This window comes from Salvia splendens, chromosome 6, assembly GCF_004379255.2.
Source record: "Salvia splendens isolate huo1 chromosome 6, SspV2, whole genome shotgun sequence".
In the NCBI taxonomy this organism is placed as follows: Eukaryota; Viridiplantae; Streptophyta; class Magnoliopsida; order Lamiales; family Lamiaceae; genus Salvia; species Salvia splendens.
In genome coordinates, this window is record NC_056037.1 from 6,214,806 (window position 1) to 6,242,047 (window position 27,242).

General features: G+C 36.8%; 4 protein-coding genes and 1 pseudogene across 6 annotated transcripts; 2 read left to right on the forward strand and 3 right to left on the reverse strand.

The window, feature by feature from the left end:
• The first annotated feature begins 596 nt into the window (after nucleotides 1-596).
• On the forward strand, nucleotides 597-6,685 carry LOC121806379 (ATP-dependent 6-phosphofructokinase 6-like). 3 transcript variants are annotated; one of them, XM_042206395.1, is made up of 14 exons: nucleotides 597-1,002; nucleotides 2,057-2,103; nucleotides 2,205-2,244; nucleotides 2,590-2,652; nucleotides 2,742-2,879; nucleotides 3,218-3,376; nucleotides 3,518-3,571; nucleotides 3,664-3,732; nucleotides 4,102-4,231; nucleotides 4,533-4,786; nucleotides 5,483-5,531; nucleotides 5,601-5,755; nucleotides 6,093-6,210; nucleotides 6,348-6,685. In XM_042206395.1, the coding sequence occupies exons 1-14, from the start codon at nucleotides 901-903 to the stop codon at nucleotides 6,398-6,400; spliced, it is 1,431 nt and encodes a 476-aa protein (XP_042062329.1). In that variant the 5' UTR covers nucleotides 597-900; the 3' UTR covers nucleotides 6,401-6,685. The 3 variants fall into 3 exon arrangements, with proteins under 3 accessions (XP_042062329.1, XP_042062331.1, XP_042062328.1); XM_042206397.1 differs by having other exon boundaries at nucleotides 6,354-6,685; XM_042206394.1 differs by having other exon boundaries at nucleotides 598-1,002; nucleotides 6,339-6,685.
• A 254-nt stretch (nucleotides 6,686-6,939) lies between these two features.
• On the reverse strand, nucleotides 6,940-9,441 carry LOC121806950 (serine/threonine-protein kinase Aurora-1-like). Its single transcript, XM_042207130.1, has 9 exons — nucleotides 9,326-9,441; nucleotides 8,676-8,792; nucleotides 8,327-8,473; nucleotides 8,151-8,246; nucleotides 7,913-8,008; nucleotides 7,733-7,829; nucleotides 7,494-7,611; nucleotides 7,339-7,411; nucleotides 6,940-7,248 (listed from the first exon to the last, which is right to left on the reverse strand). The coding sequence occupies exons 1-9, from the start codon at nucleotides 9,362-9,364 to the stop codon at nucleotides 7,147-7,149; spliced, it is 885 nt and encodes a 294-aa protein (XP_042063064.1). The 5' UTR covers nucleotides 9,365-9,441; the 3' UTR covers nucleotides 6,940-7,146.
• A 4,687-nt stretch (nucleotides 9,442-14,128) lies between these two features.
• Nucleotides 14,129-17,831, reverse strand: LOC121807020 (vacuolar protein sorting-associated protein 32 homolog 2-like). The gene is made up of 8 exons (XM_042207205.1): nucleotides 17,671-17,831; nucleotides 17,391-17,530; nucleotides 16,065-16,164; nucleotides 15,408-15,493; nucleotides 15,225-15,316; nucleotides 14,846-14,960; nucleotides 14,587-14,770; nucleotides 14,129-14,291 (listed from the first exon to the last, which is right to left on the reverse strand). Exons 2-7 carry the CDS (start codon nucleotides 17,460-17,462, stop codon nucleotides 14,591-14,593), a joined length of 645 nt encoding a protein of 214 aa, XP_042063139.1. The 5' UTR covers nucleotides 17,463-17,530; nucleotides 17,671-17,831; the 3' UTR covers nucleotides 14,129-14,291; nucleotides 14,587-14,590.
• A 1,187-nt stretch (nucleotides 17,832-19,018) lies between these two features.
• On the forward strand, nucleotides 19,019-23,173 carry LOC121807116 (clathrin interactor EPSIN 1-like). The gene is made up of 11 exons (XM_042207313.1): nucleotides 19,019-19,193; nucleotides 19,296-19,347; nucleotides 20,023-20,102; nucleotides 20,201-20,279; nucleotides 20,454-20,537; nucleotides 20,712-20,857; nucleotides 20,967-21,212; nucleotides 21,330-21,481; nucleotides 21,684-21,877; nucleotides 22,079-22,454; nucleotides 22,762-23,173. The coding sequence occupies exons 1-11, from the start codon at nucleotides 19,153-19,155 to the stop codon at nucleotides 22,875-22,877; spliced, it is 1,566 nt and encodes a 521-aa protein (XP_042063247.1). The 5' UTR covers nucleotides 19,019-19,152; the 3' UTR covers nucleotides 22,878-23,173.
• Nucleotides 23,124-27,219, reverse strand: LOC121808678 (annotated as a pseudogene).
• Between the last annotated feature and the right edge of the window lie 23 nt (nucleotides 27,220-27,242).

Consider the following 27,242-nt stretch of genomic DNA (forward strand, 5'->3'; position numbering starts at 1 on the left):
CAACTTCTGGGCGCTTTACCTGTTCCGCTTCTTCTTGGTGGCTGAGCCAGAGGCGCGGCGGGGTGGGGTGGGGGCACGGGCGAGAGACGACTCCATGTCTGACAGCCCGTACGAATCCGTACTGAAATCGCGATCGTACTGGGTGTTGGAGTCTAAGGGCCGGTATTCATAGGGGTCTGTACCCGGCTACCGTGCACCACTACCGAACATCGGACTATTCGGACTTGAGTAATCACCAGGATTCATTTTATAAGTAAAATAGAGAATGGAAGAGTGAAAGGAAGTATAATTGTGGGGTATATATATAAATTTTGAAAAATTAAAAAAAAAGGAAAACGCGTTGCATCGTCTGCGTTGCCCACGGTGGGGCGGACGATACCGCGGACGATGCCTGGTCGAAGGCCTGCAATCGTCCGCATGGCTATACGTCCGCCTCGTCCGCCCCACTGTGGATGCTTTTATTATGGAATGCAGAAAATTAAAAAATTGACTATGGTACTTAGAATAGAGGGAGTATAGAGGGACTATTTTATTTCATTAAATTTCTATTTACCTTTTTTTTATTGACTTTTAAAAATGTGCATGTACTATTGAAGTATTCTATTCTAACATGACGCAGCTGGCTCCAAATTTCAATGGAATTCGATTAGAGCAGAATCGTCCATGTTCAATACCACTCAACTCAACAACACCGCCACCTGTTTTGCATAATCAGCTGTCTGGAAGAATTTCATAATTAACCCCTGAATTCAAGGGAATGATTTTCATTTTTTCGGTTTCGCCTTTCGATCGCCGTTAATCGGAGAATTCCGCAGTGAAAATTCAGATTTACTGTGTTCACATCTACCTTATTTTTACACCATTTTTTCTCGTCGATTTGTTTTTCGCGATCGCTAGATTATGGACTCGCAGAGTAATTTTCAGATGAAGGTGGTTGAAGGAGAGTTCGGATACGTTATCCAAGATGTCCCTCATTTGTCCGATTACGTTTCCGATCTTCAGGTAAGCTGCGTTTATGGTCGAATGTTTTACCGTGCGTGATGTGTGCGCACCAGCGAGTCGATTTTTCGGGTTATCTGATTAGTTTGATGAATCGCAGTGCGATTCTATTAATTGGATGCGTGAGGTGTTTTGCTTAAATGTTTTATTTTGCATTTGCTAATTCTAATGTTTTGATTATATGATGTTACTTGGACCGAGTACTGTTTATTTTGTGCCTGGCGGTTTTGCACTCAAGATCATTTTTTGGTCGGAGTTTTTAGGCAAAAAACTCATGGTTTTGTGGGAAAGCGCCAACTTAGAAACTTTCATTGCGGGCTCCACTGATTAGAAGTTTGATTAAGCCAATGCTGCATTGTCTTCAGTCTTCAGCGACCAATGTCTTTTTCCGTTCACTGCCACTTCGAGTTTTGCACATGATTTCGAGCGTTTTAGCTATCCTATAAGAATAAGTAAGACTAAAAAGAAATTAAAAATTGATTGGCGGGGGTCATCCTCATGCGTCTTACTGCATCCGCCAAGTCGTAGATAAATCTTGTGTATATTATATGTGCATCTAAGACTAAGAAACAAGGCATCGAGTTCTGCTGTTTAGCTTCATTTTACATTACAATGTGAACGAGGAGTTGATTGTTGGAATTATGAAGAAACGTAGATCCTAACTGATTATTTCCTTGGTACGTGTCTGTCAAATTTATCAGTAGATAAGAGTCTGATAAATATGCTTCATGGATGCATTGAATGAGTAGACTTTCCCTTTTCACCTTGACGTTTAGAAAAAGACTGCTCAAAGTTGTCTATTATTTATTTCCACAACCAAGGCTTTATTTGGATTTTTTTTGTGTTCTTAATTAAATAGTTCTCATTTAATGTAGCATACATGGATTTGTTTAAACAGTCTTTCTGGAAATGGAGAAGATGGTAGGAGACTAGGAGGACTAACTGAGTCTTGTCCTATGTGTCAATAATTTGATTATTGTTTTGTACCTTTTCCTTCAATTTAGTGTTAGCTCCTTTGTTCTTTTAATTAATTTTTGTGCTTGAACATTTGTTGCAGACTTATCCAAATCCCCTACGCTCCAATCCTGCATACTCAGTGGTTAAGTGAGTTGAACTTTCTTTTGTGGATTTCATTACTTTCTCGCAGCATTGTACTTATTTTATATTGACAGCTAATAATAATTTTCGGTTACCTCTGATTCCAGGCAATACTTTGTTGACATGGATGATAGTGTCCCTGAAAAGGTATGTTGTAGCCTGCAGCCAGGATCATAAGTCCGGAGTTCTATTTATCCTTTTTGGTTTGGCTTTAAATCTGCAGCTTGGAACTGAAGTTGATTTTGTTATATGTTTTCCAAGGCTGGAGTATAAAAGTCCTAAAAGGCGTCTTAATTTAAATTTTAAGATTTCTCTAACAATGTAAGAATTGAAAAATAGAGTCCCTGGGCTTATTATCATTGAATTTCATGTGACTGGGAGATTGGGAGATATAGAGATCCAACCTTTTGGAGATAATAAACATTAACCTTCCACGTCAACTCGGAGTAATTCATTCTTAGTGCATTCATGCTTGCTTGGTGTATTTAACAGATGGTTGTTCACAAGGATACTCCACGAGGGGTACATTTTCGGCGAGCTGGACCTCGTCAACAGGTATATCAAACCTTTTTTTCTTCTTCTTTTTTACCCTTCTTTTAGGAAATTTAAAGATAAATATGGTATATGTTCACTGATGTCCGCAGGTCTATTTTGCATCAGATGACGTACTTGCTTGTATTGTGACATGTGGTGGTTTATGTCCTGGGCTTAACACGGTGATCAGAGAAATTGTACACAGCCTTGATTATATGTATGGGGTCACCAAAGTCCTAGGAATAGAGGTGTGTTGGCTGTTCATGAATTTATTGCATCTTTACTATTTATCTATTAGATATCATGAAACTTGGTCATGAACCATCAGCCTTTTCTTTGTATCCCAGGATAGTTTGTTTAAGAATGCCTAATCTGTATCGTTATGTCTGTTTACCGTTTCGAGGTCTGTGTAGCTTTGACCTGTCAGACCTACATCTTAATCTTTGTGATGGATCTTTGTTAGTCCAATTTATGGAACACATCTTTTTTGTTCATAAGACATAGTGGTTCAAAAGAGTGCCAAAGTCTTATAATTGCTCATTGCAGTTTCTTTATAATCTGACAATGGTGGCATCTCTTTTCATAGGGAGGCTACAGGGGTTTTTATTCAAAGAATACAATTAATTTGACACCAAAGCTTTGTAATGACATACATAAGCGTGGTGGAACAATCATTGGATCTTCTCGAGGTGGCCATGATACCACAAAGATTGTTGACAGCGTTCAGGACCGTGGAATTAATCAGGCATGTATCAGATTGTACTTGACACATCAACAATCTGAGATTTCTCTTTCTGGAATTTAAATCCTTCACATGATTTACTGCTGATGCTTGGCTTTTTATAAGCTGTATTTTTGGCTCTAATGAACAGTATTATTGGCTCAGGTTTATATTATTGGTGGAGATGGCACTCTAAGAGGAGCAAATGTGATCTATGAGGTAATTTATTCAGGGGATAGGCTTAATTGTTTTAGCCACAACTCTCCCAGTTCATATGTTCTTGAGCTTAGCATGTCTAATTTGTTTGGCAGGAAATCAGAAAACGCGGTCTAAAAGTTGCTGTGGCGGGTATCCCCAAGACAATTGACAATGACATTCCGGTATCAGTCATCATACATCCTATTATATGGACTCCTTTTACCTTATTCTTCATATTGATTTTTTTAGTATCAAATTACATGCTTAACTGCGAGGAATGAAGTTTGTTAGTTTTTCATATGCCCCTCTAAATAGGTCTTCGAATCTGCATGGAGGATCTGCTGTCTTCCACAGTTCCATGTTTGAAATGTGTTTCAACCTATTAGAAATTTCACTAGAAAAAAGAGAACCTATATTGTGTTGAATGGATCATCCCTCACATTTTATCATAGGCACACCGCATCTACCTCTTTTGATTTTCTCTCTGCTAGATGGAAATGATCATTGTTCCTTTTCATTTCTAACAAACTCCCTTTGATTTCTATTATCAGGTTATTGATAGGTCATTTGGTTTTGATACTGCTGTAGAAGAAGCTCAGCGTGCCATAAATGCTGCACATGTTGAAGCAGATAGTGCAGAGAATGGAATTGGCATGGTGAAGCTAATGGGTCGCTATAGTGGTAAGATGAGTGTATACAACTGAAAAATCAGAAATGTTATGATGTAAAGGGTTTTACTTTCTAATTTAATTGCAGTCTAGTGTAGGTCTTTGCACGATATTTCAGATCACATTTACTGTAATATGTAAAGCAAGAAATAAGTATATTGTATAAGCTTACAAATAGCTGAGGTCCATATACAAACAAAAAGTGAGGAGTACTTATCATAAGTTACTATTTTTACAATCTGTTCCCCTGTATTTTCTTTTATAGCGGCACAAAATTTTTACTTTCTTCCAAAATAATTGGATTCATTGTGCAGGTTTTATTGCAATGCATGCTACTTTGGCGAGCCGAGATGTGGACTGCTGTTTGATTCCAGAATCGCCTTTCTATCTTGAAGGAAAAGGGGGGCTTTTTGAATATATAGAGAAAAAACTCAAAGAAAATGGGCATATGGTCATTGTTGTTGCTGAAGGAGCAGGACAGGAGCTTCTTGTAACCAAAAATGAAGAAGATGCTTCAGGAAACAAGCTGCTTCAGGATGTCGGGTTGTGGATTGCTCAAAGAATAAAGGTACTCCATGTTATACTGATGCTAAGTTTCAGTGGTGATTTTTTCTTCCTTGTATATTTTCTATTAGCTAAAATGGAATTCACATGAAAAGTCTTTTTTCAAATGCAATAAGTATTTTGCATTGTCTTGAGAGAAAAAGATGGTTAGCACTAAACTTATAATCTGATGTTGCCGTCGTCACACATTATGTATTATGGCGCCCTCACTGTGGTTTTATGTAGAGACACTGGCCTGCAATCCCATATAGTTAATGTTTTAACCAAATATTATCCGTAGAAATCTCTTGGCCTTTTGGCTTTTAGATCATATGAAAATAATATTAGCATGCCAGATAATATCTGGAAAGATTTATGGAGATAGTTGGTCCATATTCCATGATGTTCATTAAAAAGCTGGTTACTCTAGAGTGCATTTCCAAGAAAATGGCGATGGCCCTAGTAGTTATAATACTCTAATGGAGGCCTGAATAAAGTAGATTCTAGATCAGAACACTAAGGATGGGAGTCAATTTTAATTATCCAACTGATCTTGTTTATTATTGTCCTATGTCAAAGACCTGCATGAAGAAGGTTATGTCATTGGTGGGAAGCAATAACCATTGTTATTTTTTTGTACTTGATCATGTTTTCTTTATCTAAACCAACATAATGATAGTGTCCACTGAAATTCTATTAAGCTACTTATCTCTTTTGACAGGAACATTTTGCGAAGCAAGCGACAATGCCAGTCACTCTAAAGTATATAGGTTAGAGCACTTGTATTGAATTCATATGATCCTTATTACAATAGTGGCACTAAACTAGATTACATGCAGATCCAACTTACATGATCCGTGCTATTCCTAGCAATGCATCCGACAATGTTTATTGCACACTCCTTGCTCAAAGCGCAGTTCATGGGGCAATGGCAGGGTACACAGGCTTCACAAGTGGGCTTGTTAATGGCCGTCATACATACATTCCCTTCAATGTAAGTGACAGTACAAAAAATATTTCAATCTAAGTGATTTAATTTCAAAATAGATTTCAGGTTTTCAAATCATCTTCGTGATGCATACACTGGTCGGTCTACCTTTGATTCAGTATTACTCATTGCTCAATTGGATTTCTATGGATCTTGCATGCAGCTTTAGTTCTTTCGATCCATTTGATTTTTAAATGAGGCTCTGAATACACGTCAACTGTTGAGTTTTCCTCTTTTTCTTATATTATATTAACGTAGATTTAAGGAAGCTAATCCTACCAAAACCTAAATACTCCGAGCTGGATACTATACAAACGTGATGGAAAATGTCTTTTTTTTGCAGCGTATTATTGAAAAGCAAAACAAGGTTGTCATAACAGACAGGATGTGGGCTAGGCTTCTTTCTTCCACCAATCAACCAAGTTTCCAGGGTCCAAAATGTGCCAGTGTTTCGAGTGCAGGTAATACAGAAACCGGTATAAACTAAACAAAAAACACTTGATTCTTGACTACTTCCTTTTAGCAGCAATTTTTAATCGTTTGTTCCACATTCCGATGTATGAGTTATGCATAATATTGGGTTGATCAGGTCAACCAGGAACAGATGACAAGGTCACCGGTCTATTAGGATGCCTCACCCCGAAGCCATGATTTATTGTCTCATGAAGTTATTCATATATTGAACGTTTGGGACTCGAAAGTACTTTGTACACTAACTACTTTAGCAATAAGATTAGTCCTTCAAGCTATATATAGTTTAAAGGTCTTGTATTTTTTTTATCTTGTTTTATGTAGATTTAGCGTTTGAGTAGTATTTGATGTTAGTAATTGATAAATTAGCAGCTGAAATTTCACTCTGTTTCTGTCAAATACACAGTTTGCATAGTTTTTTCATCTGTTCATTGGTTGAGTGATATTTTTCGGACATTTTGTGAACCTCTATTTTTGGCTGCCACATCAGACTTCAAAGTTTATGGTACAATCGCGAAAAATGTGATAGTTATTATATTAGCAGTTAATTTTTGAAACTGTGCCATATTTTGATTAAACTTCGTGATTTTTTCAGTAATTTACTCAATTAAATATATTTGAACTCTCTGAATAGAAATTAGTGTCAATAATAAGAAGCATCGTACAGTTTGCATAGGTAATATTTTACCTGCTGTTAATATCATAACCCATAATAATAATTATTTGAACTCAGAATAGAATTGTATAGTAAAATTATTGTCAATCGTTTAAAGGTCCAACATGTATGTATAAGAAAGAGGGAATGGAATGCATATTATATCGCTTTCATCTACATTTAACAACAGAGATAATGTAATCTACAATGCTAATCAAGGTATAAGATGATTGATTGGCCAGAAATATAAATGTTACAGCAGCAGCATCAATCAGCCCCTGTAAACACCGGAGGGATCAGCACTCTGCACGATCCACGTATGCTCTAGCAGTTTGTGCAGAGGCAGACGCTTAGAAGAATCCTTGACGAGCATCTGCAGATTTTAGAAACATCACTAGATATGAGCTTGATGAACTTGGGACATAGCATAAAACTTGATGTAAGCATGATTGGGCTAACTTACCTGACTTATTAGATCTTTAGCTGCTGAAGAAACTATCGGCTTTGGGGGGAATTTTAAATCTACTTGGACAATTCTACACAAAACAAAAACACATGTGGATTGCAGATTAGTACTGTGCATATACGAAATGGACTTTGTAAGATCGTGGATTTTACCTTCTGTAAGTGTCTGAATGTTCTTTTGCTTCAAAGGGGGGCAATCCATAGAGAAACTCGTAGCACAGAATACCGAGGCTCCATATATCTACATTCGCATCATGTTCCACACTCTCCACTGCGTTAAACATTTGGCATGACTCAATAACTAATATAAGGATACTTTGTTAAAGAAAGATTTTTCTCCATGTATCTACATTCGCTTACTTAACACCGGATCTTGCATAAAAATAGCTTACCCATCTCAGGTGGAAGATAATCTAGAGTGCCACACATGGTCCTCCTACGACTAAATGTGTGGACAGACCAACCAAAATCTGCAATTTTGAGCTCACCCTGAAAATTTTTGGAAACACAAGTGTCAAAATGGAAAGGCTGCAGCTCTTTTCTTTCAATTACCAAGCATGAGTGGTAGTGACCTGTGCTCCAACCAAAAGGTTTTCTGGTTTGATGTCTCGATGTATAACATGCTTCCCGTGGCAATATATGAGTGCTCGGGCTAATGAAGCAATATACTGTAACATGTTGAAAAAGTACAATGAGAACTATATTTCTTCGAGACAAGTCATAAAATCATCAAGCTAAATGGAGCATTTATCTGATCTCAATTCATAATACTAGTAATATATAAAGACTGTAAGAGAGAGGATAGCTCACAGTTGCAGCACGTCTTTCACTAAAATATTTGCACTTCTGCAGCTCTTTGTAGAGCTCTCCCTTGGCAGCATATTCCAGAATCAAGTAAACTCGTTTCTGCAGTTGATGATCTCACACTTAGGTCCAGGCAACATTTACTTCCAAGTCATAACATATACTATGGAAATGCTCGCTACCTGGTCGTAAAAGTAGCCATATAGTCGTAGTATGTTGGGGTGCCGAAGATGACTTTGTATCTCCACTTCACGACGAAGCTGGTGCTCAACCTGAGATTCTTTCAGCTGGCTCTTAAACAAGACCTTCAGCGCAATAACGTGGTTGCTCTGCTTCAAACAATGATCAACATAATTAAGTTCTAAGCCCTGGTACATAATAAGGCACAGCCAATTTTGTGTTTCCAATTTAGTTTTTAAAGCTATTGATTATAACACATAAAGGGATACATATCAAAGTGAAACAACTACGAAGTAAGCTAGATCTAAGCTCTACAAATATAAAAAGATTAGTGATTCAAACAGCACTGACCCTCTTTTCTCTAGCGAGATATACATGTCCAAACTTTCCTCGGCCAAGAGGCTTTCCGATGTCAAAGTCAGTTAAGGTCCATTTCTTTCCCTCTGCTGCTGTGCTTGCTGAAGAATTCTGTAGAAAAATGGAAATTTCTTTATCGCATTCAAGCATATCGAGAAAACGGCACCACAAAGCAGGTATATTCTGCTCATACAATAAAAAATGGCATTTTATGCTGCGAAAACACAATGCAGACACTGAGACACATGATTTCTATCTCTCTCGGGAATACAGAGGTTTTATCCCAGAATTTTAGTTGTTGAAAATTTCGAATTCAGATTGCAGATTCTTCGTTTCCTTTATTTTAATATATAGAAATCGATACATGGATCATTTCATATCCAATTACATTTTAAAGACCGAAGGCGATGAAAACACTAAAAATAGGTGGAAGAGGAATTGAGACAACCAAATCTCATCAAAAAGAAAAAAATGAATCAGAATAGTATTTCAAGATAAATCTATAAAAAAATTGAACAAAAAAGGAGAAGATCGAACTTTAGAAATTCTTCAAATTCCAGGACAAAAAATAATCCAACAACATACCCTAACATTTATTTTTTTTATTGCAGATTTTTGCAAATAGAGAGGTTTCTATCGCCTACCTTGTGCTCCTCTTGTTGAGACTCCGTCGCGATCGCCATCTCCGGGAAAACACACAAACCTCACACAGTGGACGTGAGAGAGAGAGATACGAACCCTTCAAAATGATTTGAAATTTGTAGAGAGAGAAGAAAGAGGAGGTACGTTTTTGGTTTTTATTGGTGTAATATAGCAACGGTCATATTTCAACAGTGGTACTGTACATGTGGCGTTGCCGCTGCAATCGCTTTTCAAATATTTTCATTAAATAAAAATCATTTTTCGAATTAACATTCTTTTTAGGAGACCATACTTCTAGTTTTTTTTATTTCATTTCATTTCATCCATTAAAATTAATATTAGTAGTACTTTAATTATTTATTTAAGCTCAATTTCATTGCATCCATTAAATATATATGAAATCGTTCATTGCATCTTTCATAACATGAAAAAACTTAGGCTCCGTTTGGTACGTGTAATTGGAATTGAATTGAAAGAAATTGAATTCTAATTCAATTCCCAATCCTATGTTTGGTAAAGTGAAGTAATTAATATGAAATTGAATTTGAATAATTTGTGCACACACATTGTACACAAAATACACACTCACACACTCTTCACACAAAATACACATACTTTACACACATAATACACACACTTCACACACACCGCATACACTACACAAATTTCACACACTACACAAATTTCACACACTACATATATTTCACACACTACACACATTTCACACACTACATAAATTTCACACATTTCCCGCACTACATAAATTTCACACATTTCCCGCACTACACACATTTCACACACTACACACACTACATACACTACACACACTACATACACTACACACATTTCATACACTTCACACACAAAACACACATTTCACACACTACACAAATTTCACACATTTCCCGCACTACACACACTACACAAATTTCACACATTTCCCGCACTACACGCATTTCACACATTACACACACTACACAAATTTCACACACTTTCACACTTTACACATATTTTACACATTTCAAGCATCTGACTTTTGAATTTTTTTCAGTTTTAGATTTTTTTTCCAATCTGAATCGAAAAATTGAAATTTTCCAAAAGTTTAAACTGAACCAAATTTAAAATTTTAGTTTGTGAATAGTGTGTGTATTTTGGATATAGTGTGCGTAGTGTGTGTATTTTGTGTAAAATTTGTATCGTTTGTGTATTTTGTGTAATGTGTGTAGTATGTGTATTTTGTGTATAGTGTATGTAGCATGTGTATTTTGTGAAATGTGTGAAATTTGTGTAGTGTGTGAAATTTGTTTAGTGTGTGTAGTGTATGAAATGTGTTTAGTGTGTGAAATGTGTGTAGTGTGTGTAGTGTGTGAAATTTGTGTAGTGTGTGAAATGTGTGTAATGCGAGAAATGTGTGTAGTGTGTGAAATGCATGTAATGCAGGAAATGTGTGAAATTTGTGTAGTGTGTGAAGTGTGTGAAATGTGTGAAATGTGTGTAGTGTGTGAAATGTGTGTAGTGTGTGAAGTGTGTGAAGTGTGTGTAATGCGGGAAATGTGTGAAATTTGTGTAGTGTGTGAAACGTGTGTAATTTGTGCATTGTGTGAAATGCGTATAGTGTGTGAAATGTGTGTAATGCGGGAAATGTGTGAAACTTGTGTAGTGTGTGAAGTGTGTGAAATGTGTGTAGTGTGTGAAATTTGTGAAATTTTTGTAGTGTGTGAAGTGTGTGTAGTGTGTGTAGTGTGTGAATTGCATGCATGTAGTGTGTGTAGTGTGTATAGTGTGTGAAACGTGTGAAATGTGTGTAGTAGGTAGTGAAGCTATCTAATTTTATGACTATTTGTAATTCCAATTTTCTACTTTTGATATATAATTCAAATAATGGAATTGTAAAATTTGGAATTATAATTCAATTCCAATTCTATACATTTTTGTGATACCAACCAATGAAATTAAAATTGAAGACTTCAATTCCAATTCCATAGCTCCAATTCCATATTCCCAAACATACCCTTAGTGCTTTTAGTTCAACTTTTAAAATAAAAAATACCATTATTGCAAAATATAGCTTTGAAACCAACTACTACAGTATATCGGAATGAAATTGAGTAGTACCATGAGCTAAATTATTAGTACTATCGTTTATCAGAACGCCGAGGTATTATTAATAATAATAAGAGTCATAACAATAATAGCTCTTGATATAAAATCATAAAAACTGTATAATGAAAGTGATGATGTGATTATTTTAAAAGTTAAAATAAGTAAAGGATAACGGCGATTGGGACCTGTTTAGCAGTTAAAGGTCCACATCGCAAATCTAATCTGATTACACAACATATATTTTACAAGTGCTTAAGTCCAACTTAGGTAAATTGAGAAATAATGATTTCAAGTTGATGAAAAACGGGATTTTCTTAGGTTATTGTTGGCCTTTCGTTTTAAACTATGATTCCTATCAAATTTTGCATATGCAGTTATGCACTTAGAGCATCCGCAGTGGTGAGTGGACACCCGTCCGTCCGTGCCAACGGCGCGGCACCACCTGCTCGCCGCTGCGCTCTTGTCGCTGGCGCGGCGCTGCTCAATGCATCGAGCACGTCTGGGCCAGCGAGCAGCTGACGTGGCGCGTTCTGATTGGCCAATGACATTTCCGTTCGAAATTTATTTTTTTAAAAATCGAAAATAATACCAAAAAAAAAATATCAGATTCCCAAAAATATGACCATTTTTTTACCGTTTTTCTGGAATTTTTTTGATTTTTTTATTCCCAAAATCATCTATAAATACACATTAATCATCCATTTTTCACATCAAATTATCTACCATTCATCTCTCATTCATATGTAATTTTTAATTTTTAGGATTTTATTTATGTACTTTTTATTTTTTTTGTAATTTGTAATAGATTTCGGATATTTTTAATGCATTTTAATTTTGTGGAAATGTTTTTATTTAAATTGAATAATAGAATGGTGGGACCCTTGAGCTTGTCCTTGCGGAAGAGCACGGATGTGGGTATTGTGCTCTTGCTTAAGAGCATGGAGTAAAAGTGGGTCCGAGCTCACATCCGTACTCGTTAGCAAGAGCACGGATGGGAATGCTTTTATGTTGGATTTGTTGGACCACTTAACAGCAAGAATCTCTTCGAGTTTGGCATTTTTAATCATCAACCTTATTTTAATACGTACTACTACTACTAATAATAATAATATGTCAAAGTGTGTGTAGCCCGTAGGGGCGTAACGCAGTTGGCAACGGAGGGGCAGATCTTGCTGCAATATGTCAAAGTGTTAATCAATTCACATTTAACGCTTGTATTGTAATTTATCAGCCACAGTTGCTGCCCCATCTATTTGAATGTTCCACCTCAAAGACATTTTTTTTCTTTCAAAAATGATAAATTTGGCTGTTTTGTTACTAGTAATATGCAAAGAAAATTTTATTCGGAAAAGGAATTGATAGCGTAGAGAGAGAAAGAGATGCTGACATATCCGATGTTTAACAAAAATAAAATAAAATAAAATAAAGGTGTTGTTTGGTTGACATGAGTAATTGTTATATTCATCTTGGATAAGTTATGAGATTATTTTAGTTAGAGGAGATTGTTATGATTTATTATCATAAGATTACTCATCTAGGATTAAGTTATGAGATTTAATCTTATAAACTAAATATAATACAATACAATACATATTTAATCATGAGTTACAATCTTGCAAATCGAACTTTTCAAAAAGTGTCGTTCGGTTGCCTTGACAAATTATCATGGAAAATCCATCTAAGATTAATTTGTAATTGTTTTAGTTGGAGAGAGGTAATTATGATTAATTATCACATAATTATTCATTTAAGATTAAGTTATGAGATTAAATCTTTTGAATCAAACACAATACATATTTAATTCTAAAATATAATCTTACAAATCGAACTGTACTAAAAAGTACAAGGTGGAATAATCAGATTAGTTGGAATGATCATTTTTTGCCATATAAATATGCTCCAACCCCGTTCTTTTCAGGATTCCATCACCTCATTAACTCCTACTATATTTGTTCCATAGTAGTGAAAGCGTTTCTTTTCAACACGCGATTTAAGAAAAATCACGTTAAGTGAATTAAGTAAAAGAAAAATAAAGTAGGAAATGAAAAAGGTAGATAGATGAAGAGAGAGTAAATTAAGTGAGAAAAAATGTATTGACTTCTACCGAAAAGGTAAATGACTCTACTACTTTACCATGGAACGTACCAAAATGACAAAATAATTCCACAACTCCGTATTATGGAACGGATGGAGTATTTATTACAATCATAGTACAATTTACAGAGTACTATTTAAATTAATATTCCCTCTATTTCCTGAAAATGAAACTTACCCTAAACCCTAAACCCTAAAAATTGGTAAAGTAAGAGAAATGAAGAGAAAAATAAGTAAAGTAAGAAAAAATAAGAGAAAAAATAATAGAATTAGTGTTAGTGGATTGCGAGATCGATTTTCTAAAATGGAGAAATTCTATTTTAGGGAAATGAAGAAATAAAAGAATTTCTATTTTTAAAAATGAAGCGATTAATTTTTTATGGGGCGAAGTAGTACATTATTTATATATTTAATCCTTCTATGTTAGAACCAAGTCAATTTGACTTTGAACACTTCCAGAATATTATAAGTATAAATAGTTTAAATGTACTTTCTTTAAGTATTTGTTGTGTGGTTTAGGGATTAGGATTTAGCCTCAAAATCCATATTTAGCCTCAAAACGGTGTGGTACATTAAAAAAAAGGTAAAGAAGAGTTAACCAACAGGAGTTATCGAGGGATGAAATGAGATGAGGGAATATATTATTTTTTTCAAACATGGATTGTCTCAATTGCACAGTTAGGCCTTTGTTCAGACATATAATGCACACCATGAATAGCAGCTGAAACTATCATAACCTTTATACGACGTCGTGCCATGATTCCTTCCCGCCTGCATAAAGAAAACCAGAAGCCATTTTTTCAACTAACACATCAAAGATTTGCATAAACGACGGCCAATTCATTCTTTAGCATTTGTTTCAAAATTGTATGCGAGTTGATTCTTTATTAAATTGATTTCAGAGCATCCTATTTCTGATGTCGAAGTAGCCTTCTGAATGCCCTTTATCTTCCTTATTTAGCATCTTTAAACACACACACACACATACTGAAATCGTTTTCTTAAGTGAGGCTGCGAGGGTAGCCAAAAAAACAAATATGTTAAAGACATAGGTGAGAAAAGAGACCTCGTTAAAGGGCCATTTCCCTCTGTAATTCAGCAAGTTCGTCGTCTTCATCTTCAACTTTGTTTGCTGGTTGCCTTCCAGCAGGCACTCGAATGGGGGCAGCAGGGGCTGTCGTTGCAGGTTGCAGAAGCTGTTCCTCCAGCTCAGCTCCTTCGAGTTCTTCAAGCTCAGCCTCCAATTCATCCTGCAGAATAAATTAATAAAAATGAGACCTCTTCCCAAATTAGAAACTACGAAAAGAGGATAACTAGGGAAATACCTCATCAAAATCAGCTGCTGCACCAATTGGTGCCGACAATGCTTCTTGAATTTGTTTCATATTTTCAGTCTGCTCGTTGATCTCATCCATCGTTTTGTCAACATCATCGATATTCCTAGACAAACAGAATACAGAACTTAAGTGAAAATGACAACTCTACATGCTTGAGGCCAAGATGTTTATTCAAGGTCTGTCCAAGCAAATCACTTGAACTAAATTCCAATCAAATAATATATTTTTTCAATATTCTTTTTCTTTCTCTCCCTTGTTCTAAAATTCACAGTAGAGAGAGACCTTATATTTCGATTACGTGGGTGTTGTATCTACGAACAATTTCAACCTATATAGTCCCAATCGAATTTGCAATCAGTACACTTACGTGGCCTTCTGCATGGCTTTCATAGCAGCAGCTCCAGTTCTCAGAGCATCGACAGTTTCTGTTGTAGCTTTTGCTCCCTCTAGCATTATCATCTGCAATAAAGGTGCATTACTGTTTTAAATCGACTAAAGAGAGCACCATAGCTGCAGGCAAATAGAATACATGAAATCATATTAAGAGCACCTGATCATGAATGCGTAACTGAAAATTCCCCAGCTGCTCTATTTGTTGCTCGTAAAGCCTTTTCCTTTTCAAACATTGTATAGCAGCTATAGACAAAGTACAATAGAATAATAAATAGTACTACTATAAGCATAATTTAGGAAAAACTTCAGGTACTATATGGCAAAGAAAAACCTCCATAATAAATATTTACGTCCTGATAGTCTAAAATGTATAACCACCCCCCCTCCCCCCTCCCACCACCACCACCACACACTGAACGAAAAGGGATTGCTGCTGAAAGAATAGGTATCTAAAATAAGGTTAGATTATGATATTGAAAGCAAACGATTGTACCTGGGCTTTATAACGAATTACAGATAAAAAATCAAACTTTCAATTATTTCTCTCAAACGTTGGCTAAGTAGGAGTATTTAAAGTTGGCTGCCTCTTTAAACGTATAATCAACAAAGAAGGGGGCTCAACCTTTTGCCAAAATTATAAGTAAAATTTTCAGTGGATTATGATGTATGACCTCTAAAAGCTTATTCTAGGAATGTGTCGATCGAGGGATCGTCTTTCCAGAAGCATGGCTAAGACACAAAGATAACATTCTTAAATTTCAAAGATTCAAGGAAGCTGAACCACTGGGTAAAACATAAGATGACTAAATCATACCCCTTTTATTTTTAGCTTTAGTGAATTCTTTGGCTTTTTCAACTTCCCCAGCAGCCTTTTTCAAGAGAACTTTCTCTTTTTTCTCTAGCATTTCAAGAGTCTGCAGGGCATGACATGTTTAAAACATTAGAAAGCACTATATTAAAATATAAATTGAAAAAAAAGGAAAAAATGGTACTGCATCCATCCCATTCAAGATGGCCACTTTCTTGAATGGCATGGGATTTTAGGTGGAATTGTGAGTGTATTAAACTAAATAGTAAAGAAGCAGTTGAGTGTTTTATATTTTAAGAGAGAAAAGACAAATTTTCTTCTTAATATAAAAAAAGGATGTCTTGGATGGAACAAATTAAAAAGGAAATGTGGACATCTTGAATGAGTATGACAATAGCTGCTCAACATTTGAATAATAAACACTTGAATGACCCTGAAATATATGCCAGGAACTATGGTCACCTAGTGGGATCAACTGCTAATCACTTGTACAATTAAAACACGACAATATTGACGCATCATGAATTTCCAATACCAACATCAATAATGAAACATATCATTATAATTTTTATGTAAAGGTAAACCTAAGTAAACACTAAGCACATCTAGAGAGAGCGAGTTATGATTTGTATATTATGTGGGGTGCCAAGAAAACATGTGGATTCTCTCCACAGAAGCACAAAGTGATCAAACAAGTGATCTTTGAGTTATAAGAAGTGGTTATGCTTTTCAAAACATTTACATCGTTAGGAAGTGGAACTTTTCTTGTTCTTCTCGAGGGCTAACAATGTCTGAATGGAGCAGCAATAAAATGCCAGAATGAGCCGAAAATCATTTCAAGAACGATTTTACAGAAACTTCCCGTTTTCCATCCTGAGCAAAACAACTAAGGGCGCACAATCGTCAATGAACTTTTCTCATTGTGGGAGAACAAAACCATCAGGAAAGGAAAAACAAGTTCATCGAATTGTTACATTGTGTGTTCATCAATTTTGTTGGCATTGGTTACAATAAAATCAACTCCCATGATTCCTCAAATCCTCGGAGGAAGAACGACATTTGTTCACATTCAACAAAACCAGCCAAATTCATAAAAAAAAAACAAAAGTTTTCCAATGTACTAAAGAATTTAAAATCGTGAACTCGGACATAAAACAATTTAGATTCAGCTACTGTTATCCAGGAATTCAACAATTAAGAGATCACACAGAGAGAATCAACTCATACACAGCGAGTGATATCACTATTTACAGATAAACAACACAGTTTAGCATCGAAGAACAAAACAGAACAAAAACAAAAATCTAAAAACCACAAGATCAAACATCATACCTCGTTCAACTTATCTAGTGTTGCAAGAGCATTTGTCTCTTGCTTAGGCTTTCCAAAAATCCGCGTAAACATCGTTAGCGATTTATTTACCAAAACTACTTCTACTAATTCCTCGCAAAAATTATGCCTTTAAACAAACCCTGAAGAAGAAAAAAAAAATTGAAAATTTACGCCACTTAAATCCAGTAAACTTAATCGAACAAATTACTCAAAATCCATTAATAATCAAGTAACAATAATAAAATAAATCGGTGTTACGATTGCGCAATCTTTTACTAACCTGTGAGGCTTCTACCGCCGATAGTCAGCTTTGGTTTTCCGGTAAATATTTATGGATTCAATTTTTCGCAGCAAATTTCGATCAACCGTTGAATTTATATAAGCAAGTATTAGTAAGTCGTTGATTGAAAGACTAATTCTTTTTATCACAAAAAAAAGACTAATTCTTTTTATCACAAAAAAAAGACTAATTCTTTTCGTATTTTATATGGCATTGACGCGGTTAAGTATTTGGTGTCGACACGGTGAGCGTGGGCCACGCGACAGACCAATTAATGTGGTGATGAGATGGGCTATTCAGTGATGTGGCTATTGATGTGGCTGAGCTATTTATGATGTGGCTAGGCTATGACTGGGTTATTTATGATGTGGCAGGAGGATTTTTAATGCTGATGATGTGACAGTGACTAGACTATGGCTGAGCTATTGCTGGGCTATTTCTATTGTGGTTGGCCTTAGAGGTGATGAGATGAGCTTTATTTGGTTTGAATTGTGATTGACCTTATTTTTATGTGTGCTAGTGCTAGTGCTAGTAACATCTAGGCTCATTTAGATCTTTTGGTTTTTAATACGATGGTGGTATATATTAGTAGTAGTACTCCCTCCGTCCCGGACTACTCGCACATTTCCTTTTCGACACGAAGATTAAAGAATGAGTGTATAGCAAAGTCAACAATTGCGGCTGTAGGTGATATTTATTAAAAATGGAAAGAGTGCAAATAACTTGGGACGCCAAAAAAGGAAATAAGTGCAAGTAGTCCGGGACGGAGGGAATATTAATTTTAATACTTCATGGTTTATGCGAATTTCTCTAATCTATATCAATAAAACTGAAAACGATGTGGCATGTCGGATTATCTATGTGGATATTCTGGACTTCACTTGTATTACTAATATTTTTATTTTAGAGTTAAGATTGCCGCACAAATCTATTTCTACCTAAAATAAATTACACTCCCCAACAGAAAATACATTTAGGCCTCGCTTGATTGGCCAGATAGGATGAGATAAGCACTCCTATCTCTGACTTGTCTATGGTTTGATTGCCCTGATAGTGTTGCACAACGGTTTCTCCGTTATTAACGACTAAAAACGATTTTCGATTTATGAGGACAAAACAGACTATATATCATCTTATCATACATTTTCGATTATCTAATCAAAGACAATAAAAGATTTCTTCAAAGCAACATCAGGGCTATCAAACATCGGTTTGTGATAAGCCCCATCTGACATATCATGCAAAACCATATAAAAAAACCATATCTCACCCCACCCTATGTGGCCAATCAAACGAGGCCTTACTCTTTCCTTTTATCGCGCTTTCTCTAATCCTATCTGCATCAAGCTGTTTCTCCGTTATTAACGACTAAAAACGATTTAATTCATATTCACGATATTGATTTTTTATCAATCTCCATATTCTCATTTCGTCGCCGATTTTCTTCTTTTTTCTTTTCTCCATTTTTTAGCACAAGCAGCCATGGATTTTATGAAGGTCTTCGATAAAACAGTTAAAGAGATGTACGTGCGCGTGTGTGTGTGTTTATGTTTTTTCCATTTTCTCCTGGCAGATTTTAGTTTTGTTGACATGCATGATTGTATCTGTCTATACGTAAAATGCAGAAAGAGGGAGGTGAATTTGAAGGTGTTGAAGGTTCCAGAGATCGAACAAAAGGTGATGGCAAAATTATTTGCATTTATTTCACCTCAATTTCGTGGTTTAATTATGTTTAGGCTGGTTTTTAGATTGAATTAATTAAGTTGTGGAATCGATAGTTTTACCGTTGCCAATTTGTTTGGATTTTACGTACCTTATTGTTTGATTTGGAAGTAGATGAGGATAAATGACAAGCATGGCACATCAGCATTGGCAGTTTAGTTACTTATGATATTAGCTACACTGTTTCAATAGCATTTGGACTTATGCTTATCAGATGAATTTTTTGTTATCCTGATATTCATATTCCCATATTCGAAGTTGGAGTATTCTGGTACAGGTGATGATATGGGAATAACTCAGTACTATGATTTTTGGTCCCTAAATACGAGTATAAATATCTTCTATTGCTATTTTGTAATGTGTTAATTTATTGTTATCATAAAACCTTTGCAGTGAAAGAGAATTGTGATTGGATCACCAGATAATGGTGTTATTGTTGTCTATTTGTTGAATTTGATCAAGGGTGATAAAATTTTGTTTGGTCATGCATAGTGCTTTACCATCTTGGTCTGGAGTTTTTCTTGAAAACTTCTACTTTGAATTGGGAGATGGATGCACATGTAGAATATTGGAGGTGGAGTTTGGAGGTGGAGTTTATCAGATTGTATTTTGACGCTCTGTTTAAGTCAGGTGTTGGATGCAACGGATGATGAACCTTGGGGTCCTCATGGCACAATATTGGCAGAGATAGCTCAGGGCACAAAGAAATAGTACGTTCACATTTTTGCATAGCTCACTGTTATTTTATTTGATATGAATCTGGTTATAAAGTGACCTGATATGCCTTGTCTTTTGAGCTATCATGCAGCTCTGAGTGCCAGATGATTATGAATGTTCTTTGGACAAGACTGGCTGAGACCGGCAAAAATTGGCGTGCTGTCTACAAGGTTGCAGCTCAATATTTTATGCTGGTCATATCTTTTATCATTAAGTGTACATTATTTGAATGAGTAAAAATGGCATCTATATTTTTCCTCATCTTTGGTATCCGTTCTATATCTTTTTAAGTACTATTTCATTTTCAAACTTTAGGCAAGAAAACTAATGTTGTGTTGCCACAGTCTTTGTCCGTTATAGAGTATCTTGTGGCACATGGATCTGAACGTGCTGTCGATGAAATAGTAGAGCATACTTATCAGATAGCGGTATGTATGTTCATTTATTTGTAACTCACGTCAGCTCTTTTATGTTATCTCTAGAGGAATTTGATGGATCTTTAGTAAAGACTATCGTGTGACAATTGTATTAGGCTCTTTTTTCCTCACTACTATTTTATTTGTTTATTCTGAATTCTTCCTCTGATATCTGAATTGCTCTAGTCTCTGTCAAGTTTTGAGTATGTTGACCCAAGTGGAAAGGATAACGGAATAAATGTGAGAAAAAAATCTGAAACCATAACGGCTCTTCTAAATGACAAAGATAAAATACAAGAAGCAAGGAATAAAGCGGCTGTCAATCGTGATAAGTAAGTCTGTGTGAAGTGAAGACATCAAAAACTATTATTGCTTCTAATTTGTTTCTTTTCTGTTTTACTAAGGTGGGAGAGGTTTATGATATTTGTAGTTACTTTCCAGGTATATTGGACTTTCATCATCTGGACTTGCATGCAAGTCAGCCGCAGCCTCAGTCAGTAACAGTAACTATAGGAGTAGCGATCCATATCGAGGTTATAGTAATGCACGAGATAGTTATGCATCTAAAGACACTTATAAGGGAAAAGACCAACAGAGTGAAGATAAATATTATAAACCTACCAAATCAAGGAGAGAGCCCTCTCGCTCTGGCAGGCTTGATACATCAGTAACCGACAAATCAAATATGTATTTTCTACCCTCTTGAATTAAAATGTTAAGGATTTTGATTACCTGTGCTCAGCTCTGACATATTCTTAATAATATTTTCACTTCACTCTTCTAAACCACGAGCATGATCTGCAGCAAGAAACAAGGCTCTACTGTCGCTGATGCATCAAAAAAATCTACCACAGCCAGTAAGACGAACATACAAGCTTCAAGTTCAAAAAAAGCCCCATCAAACAAATATGATGATGAGTTTGATGATTTTGATCCAAGGGGGGTTTCAAGTGCTAGTAAGCATTAACTTTTAAAGCTTTTGTGTTTTTTTATTAACGTGCTGCATTGTCCAAACTTTCTGTTTCATATGAAGAGGGCACAAGATATAGCCTCGTGTCACCTGAGTTATGCTTCATCATAATTTGAACTCTATAAACTCCAGGATTTGGAGTAAACTTTGCTGATGTTTCCCTGGGTAATTTTTTTGGTGTTGAACAGAACCTTCAGCTGGAGGTAGCCCAGTGGATCTTTTTGCACAAGACTTTGTTTCTTTTTCGGATGAACCAGTATCTCTTCCAACAGATAATTCAACCACTTCGGTAAATGATTCATCAGAAGTTGATCTATTTGCTGATGCTGCTTTTGTATCAGCAGAGCCTGCACCGGTTTCAGGAAAATTTCCTGGATCTCAAGTAAGGCTGCAGCCTATTACTACCTGCCAAATTTGTACTCCTACCAATATACATCTCAAACAATGTTATTTTTAGTTGGAGTAGCCGTAACCTGATCCGAACCTAAACAGCATTAGCTAGATTTGCTATCTACAGTGCCTTTATCTTGATTACAGGAAATCTAAGGACTCCATTTTAACCAAATATGATTCCTTTGTGCAGACCAATGTTGATGATCTATTTGCTTCCCAGCCTGCTCCTGCTGTTTCCATGCCGATGGATCTTTTTGCTTCCCAGCTTGCTCCAGCTGCTTCCACCACAACAATGGATCTTTTTGCTGATCCAGATCCAGCCTCTAAACCTGATACAGCTAATAGCACCTTCGATCCGTTTGCAGCCTTTCCATTGAGCGAGTTTGACACAGATACTTTGCCAATAGCTTCTGGTCAACACTTAACTGATGTCAGTATTCATGCGAAAACTAATTGTACTTCAGTTGACACCAACTCCCAACCCAAGAAGGAAGCATTTCAAGTAAAATCTGGAATATGGTCAGATTCCTTGAATAGTGGGTTGATTGATCTAAACATAACTGGACGTAAGTATTTCTTACATGACAGCTTATTTGGTGGTATGCTTTGTTTACTCTTAATCCGTAGAATATGTAACTTGACAATGTTCTTATGATGAGTGTATAATTTGTTGGTTATATTTGTGAACATCCATATTGCATATTCTCAGCCGAGAAACTAGGGCCCGGTGCAAGGATACAGCTACATTATTGATCACTAGGCTTGAGCTCTAGTAATCATTATAAAAACTAAGATTTCATCAGCCATCACATTTTGATTATGGAGGTGTTCTGATTTGTTTTGATGGTAATTGTTCATATCCTATCCTGGCAGCCAAGAAGGTCAACTTAGCAGACATTGGCATAGTTGGTGGATTGACGGATGGATCAGAGTCGAAAGACTGCCTTCATTCAACATGGGAATCGCCATGGGCGTCGCATCCGGAGTAACTACACCCGGCATCACAACCCGATCGATCAAAACCAATATATGCACTAACATTGGACGACGATTTCTTCTCCAGTTTAAGCAGCCAGCAACACTAGATTCCCAAGCGTCCAAAAATGAGTTACTCTGCTACTTGAGTTTAGTATTTATTTTGTAAAATATTCAGCAGCGGTTGAATGCTAGAGAAAATTGTTTATGTTTATTGTTCTGTTTGTGTATGGTTGATTGCTGGTGGCCTGCTGCCAAGGTTGGTAAGAAATATTTCATGTATAAAAAGCTATAAGTGATTAAACATTAACTAAGTCGAAAAGAAAACAATATTAAATGGTGAAATTACATAATTGAGCAATAATTTGTACAAGGGCTTGGAATCAAAAACACAGAAAGGCTTACGCAAAATCATACTGTTTTCTTTCTTCCTGTATCGATTGAAAAATCCTAGCAGCAGATTCAGTCGCTGATCTTGCATTATGAGGCACAACCTTGATCACCTGCGTCAGGCGAACGGGGCTTGGGCCGAGCCGGGCTGCATCTCCCAGTGTCGGAAGATGGAGCCTTGGGGACGAGTACCACCTCGTTTGTTCGTTCCGCGTCATTGCTTCCTCTACTATCTTGCAATCTCTCAGCAGGGCTACTCGTCCCGTCTGTAAAAGCTCGTACAGGGTCAGAATCCCTAGGCACATGCAAGCTGATGCTGGCTTCGCCAGCCGAAGCTTGACTCGGGATAGGTCGAGGGTTCATTTGCTCGACGGACGAATTCGACATTGCGGCTGCGTTCATGATCGGCAGCATGCCATATGTTGGGAAGTATCCGTGTGGGCCTGACGGCCCGGACGGAGGGAATGGCAGAGGCTGGTAGTGAGGATGCGGATGTGGACCGGCAATCCCATACGGTCGAGTTAAGAAGCTGCCGTTGCCGGGTTTGGTCCTGGCGGCCCGACGAAACTCGGCCCCGGATAGGGCTTGTATACTAATCCTTCAGAAGGAGTCACCACAGGGATCAGCCACTGGTGCCCTGGAGGTTGATTGAAGCACCATGGCGCAGCATTCGGATTGCTGGTGAGAGACGGGGCCGGAGAGTTTCCCGTCACCAGCTGGCTGCTCGGCAGGGGCACATCGTTCTGAATGGACGAAAACGAGGCTTTTCCGCAGGTGTTTTCTGCCGAGATTTCCTTGTCTGGACACAGCTTCTCAGGTTCACTTATTTGCTTGGGAATATTAGGCATTGCCTTAACAGGAGCAGGCAGCGCGATTTTCGCCCCGGGCAAGACCTTGATAATAGGTTTGTCGATTAAATCCGAGTCATCAACCAAAAGCTGTGGCGTCAACCAAAAGCTGTGGCGATTCAGCAATGGATTTCTGGACCTGAAAGAGAGATTATGCTCAGATGTTTGAAAAAGAATGAAAGAAGTGAAGCAAATAAGCGTTCGTGATCGTAAAACGCCAAGCCAAAAATCAACTGTACCTGTAGGAGTCGATGCAACTCGATTACTTGAACAGCAAAAACACTTTGTTGACTGCAAAGCAACACAATAAGATTATTACAACTAAAACAACCTGTTTAGCATTATGTTGGAGCAGCAAAACGAAGTCTAGCTAATTCATAACTCTCATATAATCATCCAAACTCGATTTCATATATGTTTAAACGTGATTATAAACAGAACGTGTATGCTAGAACACGTTGAGCACAGAGACTTACTTGAGAATGGCTTTCCGGGCTTTCCAAAAATGTTTCTGACCTATCACCCCGACCACATCATCAGGTGTCATATCCACTGTGACGACAGACTCCATGACAGAAATCTCAGACACATTGTCGTCCCTCTCCAAGTTCCTCATCGGCACTGATCTGAACGATCTCTTTAGAGATCTTGCCTCGTTTCCCATATCACGAGAATTTCCATGGTCTCTTGAAGGATATGATCCTGCAGCACCTCTTTCGGTCTAATGCTGCAGAACTCTCCGCCAATGCACTAGTGTGCTGATTACGAGCCTGCTCCAAATCAATACGGACCACTGGCTCAATATTAGAATTAGCATGAGTATCTCTTGGTTCACGGCTCAGATACGAATCAGTTGTCATCTTCGGACCTCTGTCCTTTGCAATGCTAGACAAATTTGATACTCGATCAGTGGGAATATCTTTCGAGTTCACTTCCGTTTGGCTCTTACCTACTTGCTTTCTGTCCTTCTCATGCTCCGTGTCGTTACCATTCTTACCATATTCTCGACTTTGGACAGAGTGGTTGAGAATAGGAACTCTGAAGTCTTCTTCATCCAATTTCCTTTTCTGGCTCTCTTGCGCTTATGGAGCGATGAAATGGGAAAATTGACTGTATAGCTTGTCCGATGGATGTCCGGTAGGCAACTGATACAAGAAAAACGTACTCCTTTCATTCGCAACCCTCTGCAAATCCGAGATTATATGAGACTTCAGAAAATAAATTGCCTAATCAACAAAGTGAGAAAGCTTTTTCAAACAGAAAATGGAAGCTTGAACATTCCATACAAGCCAATGTAACTCAAAGACACAGTTCAATTAACCACTGGCCTACCTACGAGCTCCCGCCTAAACACGCAATTTACTGAAAACTCTGGCTAATATTTATCCTCATACAAGTCTCAATAACAAGATCCTGCATCTCCCTTTAACTGAAATAGATCACATAACTGCATCTGTCCTACGTCCTAACACATAATTGGAGTATTTTATGTGTTTCCTCACTCATAAAAGCCTCAATTTCAAGATCCTCTAGTCACATAACTGCATCTGTTCTAACACATAATTGAAATATTTTACGTGTTTTCTGATACAAGTCTCGATTTCAAGATCCTTTCATCCCCCAAGAATTGAAATATATCACACACACAACCAACCAAACAATCTGACACTTAGCTGCAACTGTCCTAACACATAGTCGAAACATTTTATGCGTTTCCTCATACAAGTCTCGATTTCAAGATCCTCCCATCTCCCTAGCATTGAAAATAATCTCGTACAAAAGCAACCAATTAATCTGATCACATAACTGCATCTTCCTTAACATATAAACAAAACATTTCATGCATTTTCTCATACAAGTCTCGATTTCAAGATCATCTCATCACCCTAGAATTGAAACAAACCACATACACAACCTATTAATCTGATCACATAACTGCAACCAGCAACATCTACATTCTTTCCACACAACTCCCAACTTGCACATCAAATCATATCGATTTCATTAACTAATCGAGCACCTAATATTGAACTTATACATTCTTTCCACACTGGATTGAATCCCAAAAACGTGCAATAAGCATAAACAAACCATATAAAATGCTAACATCTCCCCAAAACTCACCTGCTCCAATGCGTGCTCGGAATTCGAACTAAGAAGAGAAAGAGAATGGCTGGCTCTCTGAGAAGGAATGCTGAGCTGCTCATAAAGAGCCATCTTATTTCTAGGAGGAGCTCCTAGCCCTCCTTTCTCAGTATCATTCACATGTAGCCTTGGAAACATAGGCCCTGTGATCTTCCCTTCATCTTTCCCTCTCTTCATCCTCACCTAAATACCCTTCCTCTCGCTAGATTCTATACACACATCAACAAAATCTCTAACGGCAGTTATAAATCACTTCAATTCCCATCTCCTAGATGCCAAGATCAAATCTTTTTCTTCAATAAAATGAATTGATTTTCAAGAAACTGTAGTTAAAGGATCAAAACTATCTAAATAAATATCTAGTATTTCAAAACCTAGCCACCCTTCCTATGTTGCCACATAAATCCCACAAACAAAATAAAACCCACTTCTCATATAAAGCAACATACTCACCTAAAAAAAGGATTCTTCCCTTTTATTTCCTCTTTCCCAAAAAAAGTGCACACAGAAAAATCACTACTCTAGACACTCCCCAGAAATTTTGGGCAGACATAAACAACTTTCTTTTTTTTTCCCTGGTAAAATGATTAGAAAACAGTAACAGATTCAACAAGAAGAAAAACAGCAGCGAAATCAAATTCAATTATAAATGGGAGAAATATGAAAAAGGGAGAAAAAAGTGCAGTGGTAAAGTTTATTACTACAAGAAGTGGTAAATAATTTAAAGAATTGGTTTCTGGATACTTTATTATGCAAATTTTGTCTTGTATTCAAGCACAAAAATCATTAAAATATAAGCAATAATTATTTTGTAACTGCCAATCATAATCTGTTTATTAGGCAAAACATTTTTTGATGGTAGTGATGGAGAGATTTACAGTACAAATGGATAAAGCATTTTTTATAGTGGGTGATGGGCAGATTAAATGAGAAGGCCGATTTTGTATGTAATGATTGGTTTATTCTGGAAGCAGATTTGATGGAACTTGATTTGTT

Bases quoted from the DNA above. Each gene is read 5' to 3' on its own strand.
- LOC121807116 (XM_042207313.1), top strand. From the start codon at position 19,153: ATGGATTTTATGAAGGTCTTCGATAAAACAGTTAAAGAGAT. The intron at 20,103-20,200 runs GTACGTTCACAT...GCTATCATGCAG, and splicing joins GCTCAGGGCACAAAGAAATA to CTCTGAGTGCCAGATGATTA. The intron at 21,878-22,078 runs GTAAGGCTGCAG...TCCTTTGTGCAG, and splicing joins GAAAATTTCCTGGATCTCAA to ACCAATGTTGATGATCTATT.
- LOC121807020 (XM_042207205.1), bottom strand. From the start codon at position 17,462: ATGTTTACGCGGATTTTTGGAAAGCCTAAGCAAGAGACAAATGCTCTT. The intron at 15,494-16,064 runs GTATGATTTAGT...CTTTGTCTATAG, and splicing joins TAAAGCTAAAAATAAAAGGG to CTGCTATACAATGTTTGAAA. The intron at 14,771-14,845 runs GTATTTCCCTAG...TTTATTCTGCAG, and splicing joins CAGCAGCTGATTTTGATGAG to GATGAATTGGAGGCTGAGCT.
- LOC121806950 (XM_042207130.1), bottom strand. From the start codon at position 9,364: ATGGCGATCGCGACGGAGTCTCAACAAGAGGAGCACAAG. The intron at 8,474-8,675 runs GTCAGTGCTGTT...TGTTTGAAGCAG, and splicing joins ATCTCGCTAGAGAAAAGAGG to AGCAACCACGTTATTGCGCT. The intron at 7,249-7,338 runs GTAAGTTAGCCC...TAAAATCTGCAG, and splicing joins CTAAAGATCTAATAAGTCAG to ATGCTCGTCAAGGATTCTTC.
- LOC121806379 (XM_042206394.1), top strand. From the start codon at position 901: ATGGACTCGCAGAGTAATTTTCAGATGAAGGTGGTTGAAGGAGAGTTC. The intron at 4,787-5,482 runs GTACTCCATGTT...CTCTTTTGACAG, and splicing joins GGATTGCTCAAAGAATAAAG to GAACATTTTGCGAAGCAAGC. The intron at 5,532-5,600 runs GTTAGAGCACTT...GATTACATGCAG, and splicing joins AGTCACTCTAAAGTATATAG to ATCCAACTTACATGATCCGT.